The sequence below is a fragment of the Rhipicephalus microplus genome, chromosome 6, assembly GCF_043290135.1.
Source record: "Rhipicephalus microplus isolate Deutch F79 chromosome 6, USDA_Rmic, whole genome shotgun sequence".
Lineage (NCBI taxonomy): Eukaryota > Metazoa > Arthropoda > Arachnida > Ixodida > Ixodidae > Rhipicephalus > Rhipicephalus microplus.
The window spans coordinates 26719046-26733732 of record NC_134705.1 but is presented as its reverse complement, the minus strand read 5'-3'; the positions used below and the strand labels follow the sequence as shown (position 1 = coordinate 26733732).

The 14687-nt window shown below is 47.1% G+C and overlaps 2 protein-coding genes across 3 annotated transcripts in view; both read left to right on the top strand.

Moving 5' to 3' along the window:
- The window catches only part of LOC119167703 (mitochondrial-processing peptidase subunit alpha), a 266289-nt gene that overhangs the window by 17137 nt on the left and 234465 nt on the right, over nucleotides 1–14687 (top strand). For both annotated transcript variants that reach the window (XM_037419227.2, XM_075865852.1), the window contains exon 6: nucleotides 10096–10188. In XM_037419227.2, coding sequence (XP_037275124.2) covers nucleotides 10096–10188 — 93 coding nt within the window. The remainder of the gene's footprint in view (nucleotides 1–10095; nucleotides 10189–14687) is intronic.
- On the top strand, nucleotides 1481–10079 carry LOC142765213 (uncharacterized). Its single transcript, XM_075865851.1, has 2 exons — nucleotides 1481–4046; nucleotides 4082–10079. The coding sequence occupies exon 1, from the start codon at nucleotides 1649–1651 to the stop codon at nucleotides 4043–4045; it is 2397 nt and encodes a 798-aa protein (XP_075721966.1). The 5' UTR covers nucleotides 1481–1648; the 3' UTR covers nucleotide 4046; nucleotides 4082–10079.

Here is a 14687-nt window from a genome sequence, read left to right as displayed (position 1 = left end):
ATGCGAGTAAATACGATAAACACTGGGGTAAACCCTAGTCAAACATATGTCTAACCTCAATAAGAAGCACAAACATGTAACCATCAATTGTGAAAGGCTTCAGTGCCACGTAGGTATGGTGGCTAGAAGATCAGGTGTCAGCATTGACGCGCCGGAGAGCGAGCGAAAATTCATTCAGATGTGGCGGCGCTGCAGTCGACTCCAAAATGCCCCCCTTCACGCCCGCTCGCGCTTAGCAGTCGCCTTTGTTGCAACTATTTCATGCTATCATGTAGATTATTACAAAGTCTACCTGGTACAATTTTGGTGGCTTGCTCCAATGCATGTATTGGCACTCAAAACTAATGTTTTCAATTCACTTCCTTGTATATCAGCTACGTTTGCGACTCGCAGCCTGAAGCTTGGAAGAAGGGATTCAAATGACTTCCCGTAAGCTTGACACCAAAACAACGTCCTTGCAGTTTTCAATTTGATGCTGCAGTGTTCTCAGTGACGTCTCAATGCAGGTAATGGTATCAGCAACCATACTTGAAAGCGTTTTACACTCTCACACGCACACACACACACACACACACACACACAGCGCTCACTTCCAACTAACTTATTCATAGCTCGAAGGCTTAAATATTGTTATGCCAGCGAGTCCTCGTCAAACGACCGTGCCTCTGAAAAAGGCAATCTGGGTCAAGGCCAGCCCGCAGTCTGCCTAGCGCGATCACCTCGACGGCGTGAACACGCGCGGCGCTCCTCTGGCCCACGTGCAGTGAGTCAGTTGCGCACGTGACAGCGAGCCGGCGTCCTCGTGTCAGGTGGTCTGACGCATGGCGCGGCGGCCCCATTGGCGGAATCTGCCCGGATGACCAGCGGCGCTTCTGATTGGACATTTTGGGTGGACCCGGTGTAAATAAAAGAAGCCCTGCGGCGCGTCGCGATCGGCAGTCCTACGAGAGAGGCGTCCCCGTGTCGGAGAGCCGACATGTGTGTGAGTCAGCGGTCTTAGGCGAAAGGCTGACCTATGTGTTAGAGAAGAGCTCGGCTCTTTGAGTCTCTGTCGGCCCCAGTGCCGAAATTGTAACGCCTCTGTAAATATGCTGTACATAAACCTTGTTTAACTCACCGTCGTCTCGTCCGCTCGTCTTATCAGCTCTGCGCAGAAGCAGTCGCGAGCTGATAAACATACGCTACCAAACGGCTGGTGACCTTCCCGGCGGAGTTGAAAGCAGTGGCGCCTCCGGGGCCGTGTTGGCGTCGCCGTCTTTCGCAACAGTGGTGGCTTCGGCGGGATCGGTCCGCCTTCGCAACAGTGGAGGTCAGCGGCGGGATTTCGGAGGCCGTTTTTCAACAGTGGTGGCAGCGGTGGGATCGGCCGGCGTCAGCGACATCGATGCGGTGAGTGCCTGATGTTTTCCCCTCAGTTCACCAGACTACTCTAGCTCAGGTTGTAGTAGTTTAGAGAAGGGCTGTGTGAAGCATCCGAGTGAGCTTTGATCGTTTCAAGCCAAGTTGAAGTGCTTTGAAACCAAAGTTAATGCGGAGGTGGTAAACACGGGAGTGTGAAAAATTGCTTGCGCGTCTTGCTAGTAGACTTTTAGTGGGTACGGCAAGTAAATTCTTAACAGGGGCAAACAGCAAGAGGCTAGTGTGAACGATGGAGAACCTTAAAGTGAAGGAACTCATCGAAATTTGTAAGGAACTCGGCATTACTTTGGGCCGTGCGAAACGAAAGCAAGCGATCCTTGAGATCATGAAGGATGAGGGAGTGTCGGCTGAGGAAGTCGATGAGGCCTGGGTGGATATCAAAGCACGCCGCGAGGAGGCTGAAAGGCGAGAAGCTCGCGAACGCGAGGAGGCCGAGAGACAGGAGCGCCTTGAGTTGAAACGAATAGAATTGGCAATCCTACAGTGTTCGCAGGCGCCTAGCGTAGCTTCTCCGACGATTCAGGTCAGCGGTTTTAGAATTCGGGACCAACTGCCACCGTTCGTAGTAGGCGAGGACATGGCGAAGTATCTCGTCAAGTTTGAACACGTCTGTGAGCGAAACGCTTTGGAGCGGTCTCTTTGGGCGCAGAACCTGTTAGCTCTTCTTCCCGGCGAAGTGTCCGACGCGATAACTTGCTTGTCGAGGGAAGCGTTTGAGAGCTATGACAAGGTTAAGGAAGTGCTCTTAAGACGTTATAAGTTGTCACCCGAGGGTTTCAGGCAAAGGTTCCGGTATGCTGAAAAAGGGAATGAGTCACACGTTGACTTCGCGTTTCGTCTTAAGGCCGATTTAATTGAATGGCTCAAGGGCGAAGGTGTTTATGACGACCGTGATAGAGTGGTGGAATGCGTTGCATTGGAGCAATTCTACCGCTGCATCGAGGAGGATGTCAAACTTTGGCTGCAGGACAGACTTGGGGACGTACAGTTAAACAAGGCAGCTGAGTTAGCTGAGGAGTATTATACTCGCCGAAAGTTGCATAGCAGGGCAGCGCGCGTTGAAAAGGATGAAAGGAAAGAGGGCTTTTCAAGGAAACCTGATCAACGGAAACCCGCTCCGCACCGTAATTTCAAGAAGGACCCGTCTCTTACGAAGGACAGTGTAGGGGAAGGGCAAACAGAAGCGGAGAAATCGAGTGAGGTTTCTACCACACAGGCATTAGAACCGGAAAACAAACGGAAGCCGCTAATCTGCTACAACTGTAAAAAGGAAGGGCACATCGCGAGAAACTGTCAGGAAAAGTTTGCCTTCGCAACGATCCGAGAATCAGAAAAAAACATGCGGTTGTTGGAGCCATATCTCCAAGAAATTAGGGTCAATGAGAAAACGTGCCGAGCACTTAGAGACTCAGCGGCAACCATGGACGTTGTCCATCCTTCATTGGTGTCTCCGGATGACTTCACAGGAGAATGCGCGTGGATCAGGCAAGTCGCCGAGGAGCAGAGTGTTCGCTTACCAATCGCCACCGTTGTCATTGAAGGCCCGTTCGGTAAGCTTTGCACCGAAGCGGCTGTGTCTGCCGCGCTGAATGGTCGTTTTTCTTATCTTTTCTCCAACAACTCGGAGCAGCTTCTCAAAGAGCAGGGCAAATCGTTCTTCCCCAGCTTAGCGTGCATGGCTCCCACGCGATCGCAAGCGCGAAAGCTTTCGCGGAAGCTTGACTTGGTTCCATGCGGTGAACTCTCAAGTGACCTTGTCGGCGGGTCGACGGAACCCCAGAAAGGAAATTTTCCGCATGAGTCATGTGAGCAGTCACGCGAGCGGCCCGTCGCGGGAGCGGCCGGCGCGGTATGCGCTGGGGGAGACGACGTGGCGCCATTGAGTCAGAGCGAGAGGGTTGCAACGCTCTCGCCTGTTGCGGAAAGTTGGAGCGAGCTGCCGAGAGTTGATCGAGAGACGCTCATTCGAGGGCAGAGTGAGGATCTCTCGATTGAAGCGCTAGTGGAAAGCCAAATTGAAGCGCTCGTGGAAAGCCAGAAAAACGCGGCAAAAGTGCTGTCGAAGGAGCACTACGAGAAATCGGGGAAGAAGCGCGCTTTTGAAGTTGATAATCAGGTAATGCGGCTGCAGCCACCCAAAAGGAACAAGCTTGAGGTTGATTGGGAAGGGCCCGCCACAGTATTATCGAAGCCTTGCGATACAACTTATGAGGTGCAAGTAGGAAGGCGGCAGAACAAAATTTACAACTTGATGAAACCCCATGTTCAACATCAAGCGGTCGTAAATCAGCTGTTGAAGGCTTCAGAGGAAGAGGAAGCAGAAAATTTGAGTTCTAGTGAGGTGATCGAAGGGGGATCGAAAGTAATCCGGGAGCAGATAAACCTAGCGCCTAGCTTAAGTGAAGGAGGACCTGAGAAAGAGGACCTGAGAAAGATTGTTTCCGAGTTTGGGTATGTGTTGTCGGACCGTCCCGGAGACACGACGGTGATCGAACACGATATCGAGCTAAGCGGTGAGGAGTCAATCAGTAGCAAGTCGTATCGTTGTTCCCCTGTGCAACGTCGCAAGTGTGAGCCGCTCTTGGTGCCGCATAGGTATCGTCGCCTAAAAGTGGCCGGTTACTGAGGTGGAGCATGTGCCTAAAAGTGGCCGGTTACTGAGGTGGAGCATGTTGCTCCACAGCGCAACTTTGACGTTCGCTAAAGAAAAAAAAAAGGAAAGGTAAACGTTAATGCAGGTGCATTGAGCAGTGCGTTTAGTTAGTACCTTCTCAACCTTTCGGTTTCTTGCTGGCGATTCGGGGCAAAATTTTGACCTCATCACGACCTGGGCTGAGCGCTCTCGTTCAGAGTGATCTCAAGGGGCCAACTTTATGTGGTATTCTAATCCGTTACGTTGTTGTACGTGGGGAAAAAAATTGAGTTGTCATTTTAAGGGTCTTTTGTCCCACATGTGCCTCTTGATGTAGAGGGAACAAAATTCCGATAGACACGTAGATAGGTATATGTTGTACTATACTTTGTCTGGTGTTCTGTCGGGTGACCGAGGGCACTTGCTTGTGTCGTGTGTTGTCTGTTGTCGATGCGTTCTTGGCAAGTTGCAGAACCATCGACAAGTGCTGAAACCGAAGATGGTCAGAAGAGACGAGTGAAGCTGGTCAGCAAGTTGTGGCGACAAGCCAGTGGAGCTGGGATCCGTCGTCAAAAATGGGATGTGTTCCCGGAACAGTTTGGAGCTGTTTTCTCCCCATGGCCCTGGAGGCGAACCTGGAGGGACCTGGCGAACGAGCGCACCTGACATCCGAGCCCCGTGAAAGCAGCTCGTCTTTCCGGTGCATTGTCTGGCGGCGGGGGTGCTGTTATGCCAGCGAGTCCTCGTCAAACGACCGTGCCTCTGAAAAAGGCAATCTGGGTCAAGGCCAGCCCGCAGTCTGCCTGGCGCGATCACCTCGACGGCGTGAACACGCGCGGCGCTCCTCTGGCCCACGTGCAGTGAGTCAGTTGCGCACGTGACAGCGAGCCGGCGTCCTCGTGTCAGGTGGTCTGACGCATGGCGCGGCGGCCCCATTGGCGGAATCTGCCCGGACGACCAGCGGCGCTTCTGATTGGACATTTTGGGTGGACCCGGTGTAAATAAAAGAAGCCCTGCGGCGCGTCGCGATCGGCAGTCCTACGAGAGAGGCGTCCCCGTGTCGGAGAGCCGACATGTGTGTGAGTCAGCGGTCTTAGGCGAAAGGCTGACCTATGTGTTAGAGAAGAGCTCGGCTCTTCGAGTCTCTGTCGGCCCCAGTGCCGAAATTGTAACGCCTCTGTAAATATGCTGTACATAAACCTTGTTTAACTCACCGTCGTCTCGTCCGCTCGTCTTATCAGCTCTGCGCAGAAGCAGTCGCGAGCTGATAAACATACGCTACCAAACGGCTGGTGACCTTCCCGGCGGAGTTGAAAGCAGTGGCGCCTCCGGGGCCGTGTTGGCGTCGCCGTCTTTCGCAACAGTGGTGGCTTCGGCGGGATCGGTCCGCCTTCGCAACAGTGGAGGTCAGCGGCGGGATTTCGGAGGCCGTTTTTCAACAATATATACATAGGACACGTGCACACTTACACCATAGAAGGCCAACGGCATACGTTATCACTGCATACTGTTAATCAATTTCAGAGCCTAAACCCGATAAACTGGAATTCGCTTGGTAACAATGATAGCAAAGGGGCGCTTACACAGTAATTTTTATGTTTTTCAATGAAAAAGACCTTGAACTCTTCACGTGCAGTTTTAGTTGCGCATCTGCCAAGAATCTTCATCTCGGAGAATCGAGCATCACGACGACACGAGATGGCATGCGCGACCAGGTGTGCATACTTGTCATCTTGTTTTGTTAATTTTTGAGCATGTTCCCTTAACTAGTCTTTAATACATCATTCGGTTTGTCCAGTGGTCACTTATTCGCAGGATAAGGGTATGGAGTACACGACTCCCGTGCATCACTTAACAAAGGCCCTCTCATGCTAAGGCCCTCTCATGCTAAGGCCCTCTCATGCTTCTTCTCACAGCTACGCTTTTTGCTACTTCCCACACGTTGGCACAGTTTTTCGATTTTTAGGGTGCAGAAAACACCATTGGTATGCCGGGCCTGGCCGCGACTTTCTGGAGGCTGTGTGAGAACTTATGGATATATGAGCACAACTTGTGGCCTAGTCCTCAAGCTGTCATCGCTTCCCGTGTTCCACGTTCAAACTTCTGCTAAAGTGATTCAGCAACAATCGTAATGACCGGTCGAGGGAAGCCAGCAGCCTCTAATCAGCCCACCTGATTAGGGAAACTATCTTTGATGCTGTGTGGTCACGACCTCCTCCGCGCAGACTCCAAGCAAAGAGATGCAATGCCTTTCTTCACAATCTTTGAGTAAGCAGAATCGTACGGCAACAGCTCCTTCTTCACACAAGGATGATAAAACCAGCAAAAGTGCTCATCGTTCCACGTGAGGCTCAAGTATAAAAGCTGCAGACAAGCATTTTGCGATGATTCAACAATGAAGGAAATCCCTTGTCCTAGTCTTATGAAAACACTTAAAATAACATCAGGGGATGTATGGACTCCCTCCTTATCTAAAAGAATAAAAAAAGCGTCAACATACCTAAAAAACTTTAAAAACCTCCCCCCCCCCTTTAAAAGCATCCCCATCTACATCCACTAAAAATATATCGAAAGAACTGGCGAGACACAGGAACCAATGCAGATTCCCTGCCCAATGTAGGATTTTACAGAGGCTAGAAGCTTGTCATGCGGCACGGAACAATAATGATCTACGACATCCACTGAAAATGTGTTGCCTGTACAATCACGAGACCCCAAAAAGTCGCACACATCACTTCAGCCCTTTGTACGGAAAGGGTCCATTCACCACAAGGTTCTTTAGCTTGCTTTGAAGAAATCTGCTAACGTTAATCTGCCATGATCATCCTTCACTAAATATAGTGCGAAAGGGTACATCCGCTTTGTGTGTCTTGGCCAAGAAAAAAACGTTGAGGTTGCTCCCTTTGCTGTTCTTTATGTCCTTGGCTAACACTGCAAGCCCACTTTTTTTGTGGAAACCAGCGAACTTGGACTTGATGCGAGTCGCTCCCATCTTAACTGGGCAGAAGTTCTTCTTGATAGCTGCTAAATCCTTCTCATTGTAAGCTCCCTCGTGATAGCAGCAAATAGCAACAACGTGATAGCAACAAGTTGGAAGGTCACGCACAAAATGGAAAGTATATCGAAACATGCCCCGCATTTCTCACGCACAAATGACGCACGAAACATGCTCACAGGTACAAATGCAGGCGAATAAGTGTCTCAATTGTTTTTTCGCTGTGTCTAAAAAGTGCGTGTTTTTTGCAAACAGAAACTGCAATGATTTCAGTAACCTTTGCGCGCCCGGTAGCTACAACAGAATTGTTCCAGGTAAAGCCAGAGGCCAGGCAATATGTACCTACGATCCTCCCCTACCCCCAACGAGAGATAAGGGCAGGCGAGGGAGCGTCGCTCCTCTCCTATAAGCTGGGCAAAGTACGCGTGGGAAATTAGAGCGTGCACCGACGCACGATGTGGGGACGTGCGCTCATTGCGTCATCTTGCTTTGTAATGCTGAAAACATAATTCCCCCGAAATGCCCGTCAGCAGCGGTAAGTGGTAGATGTAAATAGCTTGCCGTTTGAACGTTGAAACACATGCTCCTCGGTGGCACAGTGATTAACGCCTTGCACTCACGATTCAAAGTGTCCATATAATTGCTAACGCAAAAAACTAGTTTCTTTAGGAGCTTGGTCCTTTTGCTGGAGGGTTGTCTCTCTTCGTTGCGCTCATGTGTATGCTAGTGCTCATTCCTCCTGCTAGAGGCACAGCTTTTCTCTTTGTTTCTAGAGTGCTCGTTAGATGGCAATGCTGCCTCCATTCATGCGACGCTCCCTCTACTCTCGACTCTCGGCGCGCGCTCTAGTTTGATAGAAGACTGCTAGGTTGCCGCGCCTATATATAGCGCTTGCTCTCGGTGCGTTTCCTCTCTGTTTCAGCGGACATCACTCGGTATGCATCAATACCGCTACCCACTATGAACACCGCAGAGGCCATGGTGGCGGCGCGGAGGGCTCTTCGTCAGGGCCCTTCTCTAGCTTTCCACTGCATTTTATAATTCAAAATACTTTGGCTTTGTACTTTACTGAACACAAAGCCATTATAATAAAAGGAAAACGTTCCTTTTAGCTCATGCAATCTGTAAATAAGCTCTTGAACAAAATATATATACTACATTAATATGTAAATATCTGTGTATAGTACATTGGTATGTAAGTAATAATATTGTGTATATAACGTGTATATACAATCGCACCGCAACAACTCTCGTGTCACGTGATGATGATATGATGATGATTGAGGATTCACGGTTTACCGGATTTGATCTCTGGAGGAAGCTTCTTCATGAGTATTTAATGCATGGATATGTGGGAATTTTTTCAATGGGGTACGAACACAATCTTTACCAAACCTACTTAGAGTTGCTGATTCCATGAATAACACAGTAATATCGTCTAGGATGCCTGCCATCAGCAAAACAATTTTGTGTGACCAATCAGCTGTTGCTGCCTTTCCTGACATTATGTACCCTGATCCTATCATTAAAATGCTCAGTTTGCCTTACGTAATGTTTACCACGCGATAGGATAGAAACACCTTCTTTGCAGGGCACGTAATGTGCCCTGTGGTTCTCACTGCTATGGGTACATGAACTTGGAATCGCAGAAAAGAAGGCAGCAGAAAGGTGACTCGCCTAACAAACTCAACCATGGTTCTTACTGCAGCCAAGTCTTTTTTTCGCAAAGTTTATTTCAAGTGCAGTCAAGGTTTATGCAACAAAACCTTATTGTGGTTATCGGTTATGCAGTTTTTTTATTTGAAAGCATTGTTCTGTATGTTGTACGTGGCGGTAGCTTTAGAAAACAGCATCGAAATATTGCAATGCAAAAACTGACTGCAAGATTTCTATGTTGACTTGTATTCATATTCGTAGTGCATCTGGTTTTTTTTTTCTTTTCATTAGAAATATGATTACAAGCCAGCAGCAAGCATGAAGCAGGGTCGGTAGCTCACATCAAAGTGATTTTAATGCATTTTGATTACAAAATTGTTGTTGCACTGCACATACTGTGCATTTGAATTGAGCCATGCAGAGATCGGCACACCACAAGCCACAACTAATCAGCGAGTGACTGTGCTCGTTTGTGTCTGTGAATGGTGTTTCAACAGCCATGTCACCCTCAAAAGTCAGAAAAGCAACCACCAGCTTGGAAGTTAATAATGAATTGGGTGTTCTGCTTATTGAGTACAAATAAGCCGACTGTCACCAAAGTGGTGGTCGCATGTCAGAAAAAGTAACGTATTGTGTGAAAGTGAATACATAGGAATAGTGGAGCAGACCTCAACAAAACTTTCACTCCTCTGTCACTTTCCCCTGTCTTTTTTTATGTCTTTAGTAGTAGGCCAGAAGTAACATGATCAGCAAACTCGAGCACCAGCTCACCAAGGAGCAAGTTCTTTCAGAGCATAAAGGGAACTCTGGCGCTAGTTTCTATGGAAGTTGCAACACCCGGCACATCAGCCCGTATGGGAATGATGGGTAGTTCATGGGTTTCATTCTTTAGGCTCTGCTTGGCCTCGCATGGCTTGGAGCTGCTTTGTTGCACGACAAAGTTCAGCAAAGGTTTAGCAGTTATGCTTCACCACCTTGACTTTTTAGCTCACCGATTGAAATTGGTTTCACAGCAGTCCATTCTTTTATTCGAAACATAACCAAAACACAATAATAAACAAAGCCACATGTGCATTTAAAGTCCACAAGCATGTAGACTAGACAAATCTTTGTACTACCCATTATGTCCATGGGGCCTGAATAATCACAGCTCCAGAGGTCCTTAAAAAACTTCTAAAATCCCGATGTGATGTTGATTTGAAAAAGAACAGTCATTGTGCTTGCTAATGTTCTGCTTGACAGCGGCTGATTTTTTTTTTGTGGCACACTGAGCTGTGTCCCCCAGGGGAAGTTTATCCCTCCAAGGGGGCACAAAATGCTTCCCGTTGGTGATGGGCCTTGCAAGTGGGACAGGTGAAGACTGCGATGTCTGTGTGCCCTACACGTGGTGCAGGTGGAGAGGACTCGGCAGGCTATCCACTTTGAGCTGGAGGACATCGACAGCAAACCGGACCAGGAGCAGCTGCTCTTTGAGATGATCCATGCTGTGAGTGTGCACTCACTGACATGCTGTGTTTCAGTAGCTATTAACATTAATATTCTTTGAGGAATGACATGTGTGCAGGGTCCCAAGCACTCTAGGAATGAGGGAATGAGAAGCCCATTACTATAGTTGCTCGATTGCCATGATTGCCATGATTCGTTTGGCATTTTGTTGTGTCTAGAAAGCAAAAAAATAATAATAAAAGAATTATGCACATCATTGCTCTCTTCAGACACTTTGAATTTCGGTATCTGATAGGAACTCAAAGGTCCACTTCAAGTAGCAAAATTTGGAAGGAAACTCTTGTTACATTCGAGTAAATGTGATAATTGTTACGTAGCGCTCAAATCCTAGTCGAGTAGAATCTTGATGATATAAATTCCGAGGGAGCATTCAAAGTATTCCTATCATCTCGAATTCGTATGATCCAAAAAAAAAAAAAGTTGAAAGCTGATCACGAAAATAAACAAGAACTTCATTGGGGGTCCACTACTTCTTGCTGAAAAGAGTCCAGGATGTTCTTTTGAACTTTCCTGCTTTCATTGCCTCTCAATAAAGTGCCGCGGTTTCCTCACTCATGCTGCTGGCGCTATAAGGCACGTTTACACTTGGCATCAAAGGGAGCGAAAGCGGCAAAACTTATTGAACATCAACTCGCTTCACTGCTTAAACGGCTGGAAAAATGTGCCGTGAAATCTACGCAAAAAAAATCTTTCCAAAAGAATTCACATTTAAGAATTCAAGCAAAAACGCCAGAGCAGTCGCAAAACCACGTCTGCAACCATGAAAAATGTTCACATCGATACTGCCCCTCGTATAAATGCCACCGCGGCCATCTTCGCCGCATGAGAATTTATTCCTGAGCATTAAAATCTCCAACGAGTTCTAGTTATGCATGCAAAGCACTGAAAAGAATCAGTTTACACCTTTACAAACATTCTTTTGGGAGATGTGTCAGAAGAAACGACACGAGCAGATGCACCGGCAGCGACAGATTCAGCTGGCAGGGCAAAAGAAAGACTTGGTGGGGCATGCTGATTCGCTGCTGCTGCACCTCCCACTTTCAGTGTTCATCCAAACTAGGTTCTCGATGAACGCGTCTTTTTGAAGGCCATGAGCTTTGTCGTGCTGCATGAGTAGTTTGTGACCTGTACAGTCAAGATGGCGGCCAAGTCTGCACCCGCCGATGCCTTGGCTGCCATCTCAAATGTACAGGTCGGTCCACTGTTAGAGGGAACACGCGAACGTGTAGCCTGCGCTCTGCGGCGGCTGCCTGCAGCACTATCAGCCAACAGTGAAGGAAAACACGTTCACTTTCGGCATCATATATTGCCAGCCAAGATAATGCTTCATGGTTGGTTGACAAGCGCTGCTATATTATGCTCCTTCACCGCTGTGCAACTAGTGGTGTTGGGCAATGCCTGCAGCTTGCGCCGTGCTGCAGACAGCTTACGATGCAGTGCAGGCATTGTCCTTCGGGCGAGCGGAGAGGGAGCGTAATCTAGCAGCGCTTGCCTACCAATCATGACTCGATCGTTATTGTGTTTGGCAATAGATGATGCCAAAAGCGAACCTGTTTTCTTCAATGGTCAGTTGATGGTGTTGTATTTAGCCGCCCGCAGAGTGTAGGCAACGCACTTGCATGTTCCCTCTAACAGTTAACCGACCTGTACAGCTAGTTGTTTACATCATGTGGTATGAGAGCTAGCCACAGAACATCTACACACATACTATCATTAGGTGGTGCAGCCGGTGTAGCCAAACCCATCACAGAAAGGCGATCTGCTATCGCGTGGCAGCAAAATTGGTCTCAGACCAATTTTTTCGTGTCGGCCTTGAGGCATCGTTTTCCGGCCACAATTCTGGCGGCGAAGCGAGGGAAATTCCAGTGGCTTTTGCCGCATTCGCTCCCTTAGAGGCCAAGTGTGAACGGGCCTTCTTCCCACAGACAAGCCGCGTTGCACCGCTCACGTGCAGCGGTCAGTCGCGTATTCAGATCAGCTGCGGTTGCTGGAGAAACCTTTCGTATAGCATCGAATCACGGCGTATTTTACATAATGTAATATATCCAAAGCAATTTTAAAATTCCTATTGTCGCGAAATTCGCATCAACCGTAATCATATCATCGAGATTCTACTGTAGTGCCTTGAGTATGTGAGGCTTGCCTAGTGCCAGCTCAGCCGAGAGATTTCCCTGTAACCTCCAGAATACCATCTAACCCATAGGCACCCTTGTCTTGGCTGGCTTTAATTTTTCGCTACGTTGGGCTGCTAGCTCACATAAGCAAGCTCTGGAGTCGTCTCTTCATTTGTTAGTCATTGCGTTTTGAGAACTGCGAGCAAGCAGCACATTTCTGCAGAATTACAGTAGACTCATTAAATGGAACCTGGAGGGACCAGTAAAATATGTTTCGTTTACTGACCAGGAGTGCAAGAATTACACTGACCTCGTCAGGATTACTTGTTCTATTTATTTAACAGAGTCTACTGTAGTAGAATAACACAGAGAATAGGACAAAGAACTCACACGGCACGGCACTGTTTCTTTTTACGGAATGGGCAGATAGTCAGGGGAACGAAAATTGAAAAATATGCTATCGAGTGGCTCGGCTGGCCGGCATTACTATCAATTTGAACAAAAGTTTACAAGATGCGCAGTTTCATGATGACCTAAACACAAACAAAAAGGACAAAGAAAGACATGTAGAATGAAGGGGGGTAGAAAACATGGCGCTCAGTACAACAGTGGTGGCAACGGAAGGCATTGATGTTATGTACCGTGCGGTAGATTGGAACCTCCAAGATTGGCGACCAACTAAGGAAGTATCGTTACAAGGTGAGCTGAGGTTGTTGAATTTACTGCTCTATCTGCTGGACTTGCTTTTCACGATCTCATAACAATTCAGCTCATTGTGTTCTATTACACATGAACCAGCTAGCTCACCTAAGAAACCTTGTCAAAAGCATCTTTCTGTTCCATGACTTTTATCAGGTCAACATCACTCTTGGGGCTGCTGTCATTGTCTTAGAATGAAGCCCACCCTTTTTGTTATTGCTATTCTTTGTGGTACTTATTTTTGTTTTGAAGATGTATCGTGTGCATCTGTTCTGGACCCTCGTAAAGTGACTGTGTGAACATCATCTTTATGGTGTCATTATTAACCGAAAGCATAATTTCATTGCACTAGTATGTAATTTCAAGGACAACCTTAGCTAAGGTATGTTGCTTTTCTAGTTTGTTATCTTTTTGCCTTTTATGCTCTTTGTGAACAGATTGGACTCAAAGGTGAGGCAAATGTGCAATGGTGAGGCTAAAAGTTGGGTTGGCAGATGAGAGAAATTCTTTTGTCTTCCGTAGACAAGTTGGGCTCATCCTCACTGAAAGAAGCATTTGGGGGCACCACAATCAAGCTACACTGATTCATTTTGATGAGTTCTCTTTGAGTTGAACAGACCATGCTGTAAAAAAACTTTAAAATGTGCTCAAAGCATGCATTTCGATCGAGAAAGGATTAACCAATGTTAGAAGATGGTGTCTTCTCAGCACGAGCAGCACGTGCATGCCAGCAGCAGGTCTGCTAAGAGCAAAAGAGCTTTTAAGAACACAGTTGTTTGCTGAAGCCATGTAGATGTACTACAGTTGACTCTCATTAATTCAAACTCGAAGGGGCCTCTGAATTTTGTTTGAATTATCAGAAGTTCTGAGATATATAACTGTGGGTGAGGTGACACTCTACTTGCTTTATGATTAGGCATTGATTTAAACATTTTTAGAGCGTCTTTAATCCCTAACAGCATGCAGTAAACAAAAAGGAGAGGTGTAAGAGCTTCTAGTTTATCAGCTATTTACTGCTGATCAGACCATATAAAGAAATTACCAATTGCCAACTGCTTTTTTGCTCTGTGTGCCTTGAGCACAAAGCTCTCTATACCAGTTGAGAAGCATCACGGTTCGCTTTGTGTGTGCTGCGTTTCAAACATTACATTTGTTCACTAGCAAAGCCTTTTTCCTTGAAGGCCTAAGGTGCTTATTTTTCATCTTTAGACTTCTAAGATTATATAGGTGTGGAAGTTTTTAAATAGTAGTGGGAAAGCAGTAGATATTTTCTGGTACTAAACCACAAAAAGTATGAGTTAACCGAATGATGGAGTTTGAATAAAGAGGCTTTTAAGGACATCGAAAGAATAGAGGCACAACCAAAAAATTGAATTTTGTTGGAAATAATGAAAGTATCAATTATTAGAGCTTGAATTATCGCGTGTATATTGTATTTCAGTTCTCCTGCAGGTGCGACAACCTCACAATTTTGTTGGAAATAATGAAAGTATCAATTATTAGAGCTTGAATTATCGCGTGTATATTGTATTTCAGTTCTCCTGCAGGTGCGACAACCTCACAGTGCTGCATACTTTTCAGAATCATAGGATTTGGATAATGACTATGTCTCAACGCATTGCCAGAGGGACACTGATCAATGTGAACCAGCTTTCAATGGCATGCC